The 10378-nt window shown below is 43.0% G+C and overlaps 1 protein-coding gene across 1 annotated transcript; it reads right to left on the bottom strand.

Annotated features, from left to right (window-relative positions):
- Nucleotides 1-893: 893 nt before the first annotated feature.
- On the bottom strand, nt 894-1379 carry LOC149159913 (uncharacterized). The gene has a single exon (XM_089434467.1). It carries the CDS (start codon nt 1377-1379, stop codon nt 894-896), a length of 486 nt encoding a protein of 161 aa, XP_089290593.1.
- Nucleotides 1380-10378: the final 8999 nt, after the last annotated feature.

Below are 10378 nucleotides of genomic sequence, written 5' to 3'. Positions count from 1 at the left end.
GAGTGTATGATTTCATGTGTGAGAATGATGCCATCCAAGATTTGTCTTCCTTCTACATATCCAGCTTGTTCAGGCGATATGAGCAGGGGCAGGAGCGGCTTCAACCTGTTGGCAATGACTTTGGATATCACCTTGTAGATGACGTTGCAAAGCGCAATTGGTCAAAATTTATCTGGAGTGCTAATATTCTCTTCTTTCGGTATGAGGGCGATGAAAGTTGAGTTTAGGGAGGGCAGAAGCCAATGAAAGGACCGTGATTCTTCCACCACTTGCCATACTTCTTCTTTTATGAGGTCCTAGAAGGTGTGGAAGAAAGTAGTGGTAAATCCATCCGGACCAGGGGCTTTTCCCTCCTTGAGCTGTTTCATTGCCATATCCACCTCCTGAGTCGAGACTGGTCGCAGAAGGAGTTGGTTGTGTTCTTCTGTAACTATTTTCGGCACATTTTGGGTGATCCTTGCTATAGCAGGGAGTCTATCAATCTGGGGTTCTTGATGGACTTCCTGGAAGTGATTGATGAACTCCTGTTCGATCTCTGCATGATTTTCCACTCTTTCCCCTCCTAGTTTTTGAATGAAAGAGATTGTATTGTGCATTCTTCTTTGAATTGTTGTTCTGTGGAAGTACTTGGTGTTCCTTTCTCCTTCCTTCAGCCATCTAATCCTGGATTTTTGCTTCCATAGGATTTCTTCCTGCCGTCTTCTCTCCTCCAGTTGATTGTGAATGTGCTGCTCTTGCTCCAAGAACCCATCCTTATATCCCTCTATTATAATTTGTTGTTGTAGATCTTTCATAGCTTTGTTTAGATCTTGTTGAGCCTGGAATATGTTGCCGAAAATCTCTTGATTCCATTGTTTGATTCGAGATTTCAGGAATTTGAGTTTCTGTTGAAACTAGAACATTTTGGAACCTTCAGGCACCTGGAAATTGTTCCAAGTTGAATTGATGAAGTCTTTGAAAGCGGGGTGTGAAAGCCAGAACGCCTCGAATCTGAATGGACGCCTGATCGAACTTCCAGGTCTTTGCCATTGAATGGCGATGGGCCAGTGATCAGAGCCTGCGAATGGAAGAATCGAAGCCGTGATGTCGCCCCCCAGGTGTACAACGTTGTCGGAGATGAGAAATCTGTCTAGTTTGGAAGCAATGTGGTGCTTGCCCGCCCTGCGATTGCTCCATGTGTGCATTCCATTGCAAAATTGAAGATCGATTAGCAGGTTATTTTGGATGAAATCTTTAAAGTGTTGATTTTCCAGGTCCAGCTTGGCGCGTCCTCCCCGCTTTTCCTCCAATTTGGTGATCATGTTATAATCGCCTCCCATGATCCACAGTGGATGGTGTCTATTGAGATTTAATGCTTGTATTGTATCTAGAAGAGCCATTTTTTTCCCTGTCTCCTGTGGGAAGTAAACATTTGTCATATGACCATGAATGTTGGTGCCGATTATATGGAAAGTCGCCTGAATGAAATGATGGGAAGCATGTAAGTCTAAAAGTGTTATTTCTTATGTGTTCCAAGCAATGGTCAGTCCTCTGGAGGCCCCCAAAGCATCCACCGCTACTGATTGATAACCCGACCAAGCTCTGGAAAGAATGTTGCCCAAAGTGTTGCTGTTGCATTTCGTTTCCTGCAAGAAGAAAATTTGGGGTTGCTCCTGTTTTATCATGTTTTTGATCATCCTGAGTTTCCCGGGGCTATTGAGCCCTCTTATGTTCCATGAAGTGAGCTTCATGGTTCACTATTGGTAGTGGATTTGTAGTACTTAGTCAACTTAGCATATCTGCCTGAGTCTACCAGGATTTTCCCTATTGCTATAGTTCTTTGAAGGTCCGTCTTTCTTCCTCGTTTTTTGGAGTCTTTAGGAAGGAAGCTTCCATCCCACTGACTGCCTGGCTGTATGCCTAGTTGATGTTGCTGGTAAGCCCTTGAGATAATGACTTCCAGTTTACTGATCTGGTGCTCTTGTATCTTGTCATAATCTTTCTTTTTACATGCTTGCTCAAGCTCGAAGATGTCAAGTCCTCGCAGATCTATGCTTTCTGGCTCTTCATCCATGTGTTGTGTCTGATCGCTTTCTGCGGAAGTGAGGGTTAGGGGTGGGAGTTGGCTGGGGAGTCCATCAACGTCCATCTCAATAAGCTTTTGATCAGGCTCCTTGCTGGCTATTTCAGGAATTTTGGAAGTTTCTTTTCGAGGCATGGTTTTGGGCGAGGAACTCGACGGTGGAAGGGATGAGGATGGGATGATCAACTGGAGGTTTGGCTGAGAGATCTGGGGATTATCTTCAGAAGTTTTGGCTAGAACCTCAAAGCTATTGCTTGTAGAGGGGATGGAGGTTTCGTTCAGCATGGGTTTCTTTCCAATGGAGGGTTTTTTGTGCGATCTCTTGCGATGGATAACTTTGGTGAATCCATCCTGAGCCATTTTGCCTGAGGGGTCAGCTGCTTGGGGCTTGACATTTAGAGGGAAATCTCAGAACAAATGCCCATGGGCATGACACTTGCGACAACGGAAGGGAACATGTTCATAATCCAAAGGCTGTATCCATTCATAGTCATCGTGGAAGAGACTTACCGAGTCCGGGAGGGCTTGATCCAGGCGCATGAAGACACAGATCCGTGCATATGATGTGTATCTACTCAGCTTCGTTTCTTCAGCTATTTTTACAAACTCCCCCAGCCCCTTACCTATTTCTCTTAGTGATTCTTCATCCCAGTATTCTGATGGTAGCGAGTACATCCTAATCCATACAGGTGCCCAGCTGAGGTCCTCCTTGTCAGGGTTAAATCTTTCTACCCAAGACCTTAAGTACAAACCAGCTGAGTTGAAGAAATAGGGACCTTCATCCATGATCCTGTTCTGATCTTCGATGCAGAAGAATATTGCAGTGAAGAACCCTTTTGGTCCTAGCTGTAGGGAAACATGTCCCTTGGGTTTCCACTTGGCAGAGATCCATCCTTGCAGTGCTTTTTCCGTCGGCCAAAATCCAATAAACTTTCCAATGAGCGCATGGTCGCGCATGTACTGGATGCGTTCATTGATTCTATGGCTAGGAAGTTCTATTTTGGGTCTTTCAGCCGCTATGGGCTTGCATGTCGCTGAGGTGACATTGGGCGGTATTTGTTGCCTTTGTTGTTCTTCTGGTTCTGCACTGCATTTGTCTGACTGTTCTGCAGGGGTGTTTGTCGTCTCTTGCATAGGGGTATCTTTATCATTAGAGTCTTCAATAGGATCTCTTGGCTTTGTCGTATTCGCTGGTGGCGGCTCCATTACAGGCGTCGGGGAGGGCTTTGAAGCCCCCCCACCCCCAATGGTGATCCATTGCCGGTTTGGCTTTGCTGGCTATCTTTTGTTGCAGAGTGGAGAGCGAACGGAGGGTGGTGGCAGAGATGGTTATGCTGCTACGTTGCAGGATATTACAGTAACCCTAGGTTGCCGAGTGTTTTTTCTCCCCAGTTAGCATTCATGTCCATCTAATGTTATTAGAAACAAGACTATTTATTAAATGTGGTATGGACACATTCCTTTGCTAAAGCATATTACCTACATAAGATGTTTAAGTGGAGATCATGGGACAATTAGCTACTTGAAGATCTCCTCCTCATGATGTCATGAACTTATTTTTCTTTATTCAAGAGTCTTCATGTTTTTGGGACTTCTTCGTAGGGCGTTGACCATTCATCACTTCCATCCATGAGTAATGTTATGTCATCATTCCTTTCATTGGAAATTGATCCATTAGTCCATATCTGGTCTTCCATCATGCCATGCTTCCTTATTCATGTGATGTTTCCTTAAGGATCTTTCATACTACTACATGGGCATCAGTTGTGGAAGACATCCACAACTCTTACCTTGGAAGCCCTATATAATCTCATCTAGTTATTGTTACACTAAAATTTGTCACCATGACTATTTGCAGTTAGTATGGCTCCATCAACTGTCATACTATCCTCCTTGGCAAGCCTCATGCCTCTGCTCTCCATGTCAAACTCCAAGAAAGAGAGAAAGTCATTAAAAATCTATATATCTCTGGGTACACAGTTTCTCTTAGCCTTACCTGCGTGTACGCACCCCAAGTTCACAATACCTGCGTACTTGTACGCTCTGTCTGTAAAGGGGAGGGTGCGTACTCCTGTAAAGGTCAAAAGGTGCAAGTTTCACTCCAAAAAAGTTACTTGTAGTCATTTCTAGAGAATTCAAGAAGCTTGTTTGACGTGTATGGAGTGCCTCCAGATGGTTCATGTATCCCTATCAAAGAGGAACTTATCCCATCAAGAGGGGAGCTATCCCATCCAAAGAGGGGCTTATCCCATTGATGGTGGACCTAAAAAACTTTGTCTAGAGCACTATAAATACAGGCATTGGGCCAGAGGGAGGGGAGGTTGAAAGCTAAACATTCCTAAGGGTAGATGCTGCTGGAATTAGGAATCCCTTGTAAAGCTTGAGAGGAGAGATTCCCATCCTTTCCTAGCCTTATTTGAGAGTGGGTGATCTGGTCAAAGTAAAGGAAAACTCTTGCTGGACCCTAGGAGGGACCTGCACAACACCAAGGCTCAGGTTGTAATGGTTTCTTTTGTTTCCACTTAATACAAATGAACTCATTTTTCTCAACAGATTGTTATTCATGATTTGTTTCATATACTCCTTGGTCTGTATGATGGATATGTATTGTTTTATGAGTTTATCAGGTGCTATTTAATCTTTTGGCTTGTTAGTGAATGCAGGTTTCAAAGAGAAGGAGGAGCTCATCCGGATCGGCGGGGCTGGACTACTACAAAGCGTTGGACTAAAGGTATGTTAAAATCACCTGATTACTTGTATTCTCAATGCATGTTTAGAGAAAGGTAGTGTTTATTTGTCTTGTTTGTCTCTAGAAAGCCTTTGCTTCTAGGGAGGTCAGTTTTTTCCACATTATCGACTCTTTCTGCATGACAAAATGGCGACTCCACTGGGGAATCCATTGATGTGAATGTTTTTTCCTTTGTATGAAACTTTGGTCTGAGAAAAGTCGTTTGTTCTCTGGTTTTTGGCTGTTTGACTGTGTTTTTGGGTGGGCTAGCTTAGGGTTAAATTAGATTTTTGTGTTTCTTTGTTTTGCTAGAAGCATGCAGCCTCTGTGTTGAGCACAGTGCGTACCTGTACGCACTGCAACTTTGTGCACAGAGCGTACACGCACCTGTGCAAACAGGTCGCCTGCGTACCGTGTCAAAATTAAGAAAATTTCAATTTTCTTCTTTTTTCCTTTTAGATTTTGATTTTAATTTGTTTTTTCTGCCCAGATCCACTGGTTATCTGCCATCAATCTTCACCTAAGCTTGTTTCGTCAGTGTCGAGAGTTTTAGTGAAATTCATAGAGATTTTGCCCTAGGGTTTGATTTTTGCACTGGCCCTGTAGTGACTTTGGCGTTAGAGGTTGTCAAACTTTGGATCTCCCTGGTTTTGTTTAGTCCTCTTAGGAGTCAGGCCTTTCATAGAATCCACCCTTGTGAGAAACCTACCTTTGTGTTCTCTCTTTGCCAAATCTCGAAAAAGTTTGTTGATTGAACTTTGAATTTTATTCTTGAGAAAAAGAACAAAAGATTTTGATTTTTATTTTTGACTGGTTTTTCGTTCTGCATTAACTAGTCCTTAGTTACATTTTGACTGAGTAAAACATCCGGGAATCATCTTTAGTAGGCTTTTGACTCATTAGATTTAGTCTTTAGGTGCATTTCTCTTAGATTTGCTTTTGAGTGAAATTGAGTTGATTTGATTGCCATAGTTTTTTTCAACTTTGATTTCTGTTAAAGTAAGTTTTACATGCTTTATTAATTAGGAAAAAATACAAAACTATCTTTTGAAGGAAAGTTTGCTTTGGTAGCATTTGAGTCTTTGAAAGGAAAAGGAATTTTCGTGAAGTAATTAGTGCTCATGTGTTGTATGCTTTGGAAAAGATAAAGAGTTTGTTTCTTTGATTTTCATTGCGAAGAAAGTTGTCTTTATATCAATTTTGCATTCTCCAACTCTCTTAGCTAGGGAATTCATTGAAAAAGAAAATTAGTATAAATCATCCTAAGTGCATCTTTTTAGTGGGTTTCGGTCGAGTCTACACAACATCAGTTTCATCTCCACTACCTTTTGTCTTAAAAGAAACGCCATAAAATTAACGCTTAAAGTAAAATCAACTTAGTAACTTTTTATTTACTACGTCTCTGAAACACCAATATAGATCAGGCTAGTGTCTTGGAGTAGGAGAGTAATTAACTCTCCAAGACAGCAAAAACCAAATAAGTAGCTCATCTTGTGGTAGGATAAATCCAACTGTTTCATTTGTACTCTGGGAAAGCTCCTCTTAAAGGAGAAGCACGAGACCGTTTCCGAACTAGTGAGGGGATCAATCCTCCTTCATTGGGAAAGATGCCAGATACGCACGTACTATAAATGGTAAACCTCGGATTATTGTCGAGGAGCCTGGGTCACTTGTCGGTAAACCTTGGATTATTGTCAAGGAGCCGGCAAGGGGATTGAGCTTGTTACTCTGCCCTTGCCTGCTATCGGGTCGTAGACTGTTCCCCCAGGTATATTTGTTGCTATTGGTAACCTTAGTGACCATTATCTTTAGGATTCTACCGAGGTGACGGTGGAGGGAAGATCCCACTGTACCTGGAGCAAACATCGACTAGACTCACTTGGATTTTCCGGGGGGTTCACTTCACTCGAGACGGTTAAAGTGGAGGAACTTGTGCCGGTCTATTCATTAAGTAGGTTGCCGAGGTAACTGTTCCGCCCACCACTTCTGTACTGAATTCAGCGATGTTGGGTTTCATCTCCAACTAGTGTTTTCAGTCCGGAAGGCTACTGTTTGTGTATGGTTTGACGCCCTAGTTTCTTTAGGCGTGTGATTCAAATTTGTTTGGTTCTTTAGCGACTTTAGGTCGTTTGCTTTGAGATTTTACTTTGTTTGCGTGTGTAGTAGTTAAAAGTTTTTAACTGTGGCTGAATTACCGAGATAGTCCCGTAGACTTCGGGGCAAGTCTCCTGAAATTGTTACCGTGGCCGATTTGTTGAGGAAGTCGCGTAGACTTCAGGGCGAACCTCCTGAAGAGGTTCCGGGTCATTACGAAGGTTTGAAAGTCCTTGTAACTCCTAGTGGTAGTAAAGTAGGTTCACCTGAAGAAGGAGAATCGTCATTGGTAGTCCATCCAGATTACCAAGGTCTAGAAACAGGTTATAATCCCGAAGTTGTTGCAGTTTCCGAGCTTGCTGGTAGTTTTTCATCTACTAGTGATATAGGTGAAGAACCTGAAATATCTGAACCTGTTACTCCAACTTCTAGTGCACCTGATTCACCTAGGGTAGAAAGAGTCATCACCGAAAATCTTCCTGCTGGTTTGATAGCTATTGAAGAACTTGCTCCAGAGGAAGAATTTGGCGTATCTATCCTTGAAGATCAACCTACTATTGATCTGAGGGAGCGTGAATCCATCTTTTACAGTCCTCCTAGAAGTACTACTTGGTACCTTTCGTTAACCAATTATTTAGACAACTCAGGGATAAGTTTTTCTCCACCTCGTACTCCTTTTCCACCTGGAGGTATTTATACTCCTGTAAATATGTCTGGTCAGTCATCCGTGTTTACTCAAGCTCCTGAATCTTTCTTGTACTACGGTCCTTCTGTTCCCTCTGGGTATCAGTCACTTTCTGGTACTTTTGCGGGAGCATCTCCTCAACCCATTGAACATGGGTTATTAGCTGGAAACAATGGTAACAAACCATTGGGTGTAGGGGACATTTACATGATGTCAGGTTCAGTTCCTGGTTCTCAACCTCAAGGTGGCCAATTACCGCCTGGGGGCAACCTCAAGGTACAAAAGTTGCGTCTGGGGGGCAACCTCAAGGACAGTATGTACCCATAGTACAATACATTCCTCAAGGTCAACCCCAGCCTTCATATGTACCCCAAGGTCAACCTCAGTATCAATTTATAGCTCAAGGTCAACCCCAGTATCAGTATTTACCTCAAGGTTATCAACCTCAAGGTCAATACTCGAGTCAAGGTTATTAACCACCTCAAGGTCAATCTTATGTTCAAGGTACGAGAAATGTACCTTTCAATTATCAATCCTACCCTCAATCCGGTTATGGATCTCAATATCCTCAACCTGTCATGGGTCAATACCCTGGAATGAACATAGTGTGGGATCCATCGCAAGTTCAACAGATATTGCAGCCAAGCGTACAATTGTCATCTCAAGCTGGACAATCCTTAGTTGCTGGTCCATCCCAGCAACCAGTCCAGTCTAATGTTCAAACTTCTGTACCTTCAGTAGTTACTCAGTCGCCAATTGCACCTAGTACTCCATCTCAAACAACTGCTGCAACTACCGCAACATCTGTTCCTTCCACCACACTTGCTTCTGGAGTATCGACAACTCCGGTTTCTACTGTCTCTGCAACTACTCCTCAAACATCTTTACCATTGTCTGGATCTACGATTCAAACTACGGTTCAGATGCCTGTAAGACAACCTTGTTTAAGTACGGTTGTCACTAGTCAACCCCAATTCGCTTATCAACCATACTAGGGATAGTACCAATACGGGCCTGCTGTCCAACAGCCCGTTTACTAGTATCAACCATATCCTGGGTACACTTATCAACAACCTCAGCAACCCCAGTACGGTCCGGTTAATCCTAGTTTTCCAGGAGGATATAATATCCCGAATGCGATACCTATTCCAAGTTATCCTAGATATCCTCCTCCTAGGACTGGTCTTGTGACCCAGAGTTTTAGGGATCCTAATCGGCAATTACCGTTTATCGCAACTTTGGATTTACCAGACTTGTCGCGCCTAACAAACGATCCAATAAATTATCTTCCTTTCTGGCCGCCAATGCCAAATAAGTTGCCCAGTGATATACCCAAGTTCAAAGGTAAGTCTGGAGAGGATCTGTCAAATCATGTGATGACTTACCACCTCTGGTGTGCTTCAAATTCCATCTCGGATGATTCAATCCGCTTACGTCTTTTCCAGCGTACGCTCATTGGTCTCGCGGCCAAGTGGTACATTGAGTTACCACGGGCCTCTTTTTACAATTTTAGTCAGTTAGCTACCTCGTTCCTAACTCATATTAAGTTGCCAGTCAGATATGATAATGGTACGGAGCTACTAACTTCACTAAAACAGTCGACGTCCACTTATATTTCCAATCATATAAGTGAATGGAGACGTCGACGGCGATTAGTGAAAGTTTTTATCCCGGACCAAATCTTAGTTGAATGGTTTGTTAAATCATTATTACCGAAGATTATTGAAGACGTAGCTAAGGCCGGAGTAGTTACTGAGGAGCAAGTAATTGCTCAAGCGCAGTACCTTGACTTAGTTTACACTCAGTCAGGTACGTTACATGAAAAGATCCCAGACCTTCCAAAGTCAAATCAAATCGCTGCCGCTCCTTCGGGATCTCATGCTGCTGATGGCATGATTGGTATGGTAAATACTAAAAGCAAGAAGAAATGTTCGAAGAATTCTTCGTCCATTACAACCTTACCAGATTCCCCGACAGGAGAATCTTCTCCTGAAATTTCCGCTGATATTCATGCTGTAGAGTCATCTATGGCTAAAACAAAAAACGGTGGGAAGAAGAAAGGTAAGAAGAAGGGTAAAGCAGACAAGACTCCAAAGGAGAAAACAGAAAAGTCGGAAACCAATGACGAAAAGCGCAAACCTCGATATCCTTGTCTTATTTGTGAAGAAGATCATTTTACAAGAGATTGCCCCCATCGGGCCGAGGTTGTGAAAATCGTCAAAGGTTCCTCAACTCCTGCTGTTTTGAAAGATCCATTTCCAAAGCAGGAGAGTAAGATGATAGGTTCTTCCTCGGGTGCCACTGAAGAACCCATATTGATGATGTCTCATGTAAGGATTGCAACTCGATCGCAAGATTATGGTAGTAAAAGTCTTGTTGATGGATCGAAAGAAGCAGAATCTTCTCATTCAAATCCATCAACCTCAGCTCCTGGTTCCGATCCACTACAGATCGAGAAACCTAACCCTGACTTAGTAATAAAACCGCCCGCCAAGGGTGTACTTCGAAGGTCTGCTTTCAATCCACATGCGAGAGCGGCCCAGAATTACAACATTGTTGAGGATTTAGCTGTTTCACCCTCAGCAATGTCGGCTTTAGAAGTGCTGCAATCATGCCCAGCACAGCGAAAATTACTTTTGTCGGCTATAGGAGATGTTGATGTTGAGGACCTGAACCTCATAATCTTTGATCTAGAAAATAGTACACCGCGTTTACCTCATCAGATGGCTTTCCAGATCCCAGTGATAGTCAAAAACAGGCCTATTCATCGGACTGTAATTGATGAGGGAGCTTCCACGTGTATTATGTC

The sequence above is a fragment of the Pinus tabuliformis genome, chromosome 5_2 (assembly GCF_031772625.1).
Source record: "Pinus tabuliformis cultivar Carrire ecotype Pingquan chromosome 5_2, CPIR1, whole genome shotgun sequence".
In the NCBI taxonomy this organism is placed as follows: Eukaryota; Viridiplantae; Streptophyta; class Pinopsida; order Pinales; family Pinaceae; genus Pinus; species Pinus tabuliformis.
The sequence above is the reverse complement of the archived record's forward strand: the minus strand, read 5'-3'. Positions and strand labels throughout refer to the sequence as shown.

Bases quoted from the DNA above. Each gene is read 5' to 3' on its own strand.
- LOC149159913 (XM_089434467.1), bottom strand. From the start codon at position 1,379: ATGGCTCTTCTAGATACAATACAAGCATTAAATCTCAATAGACACCAT.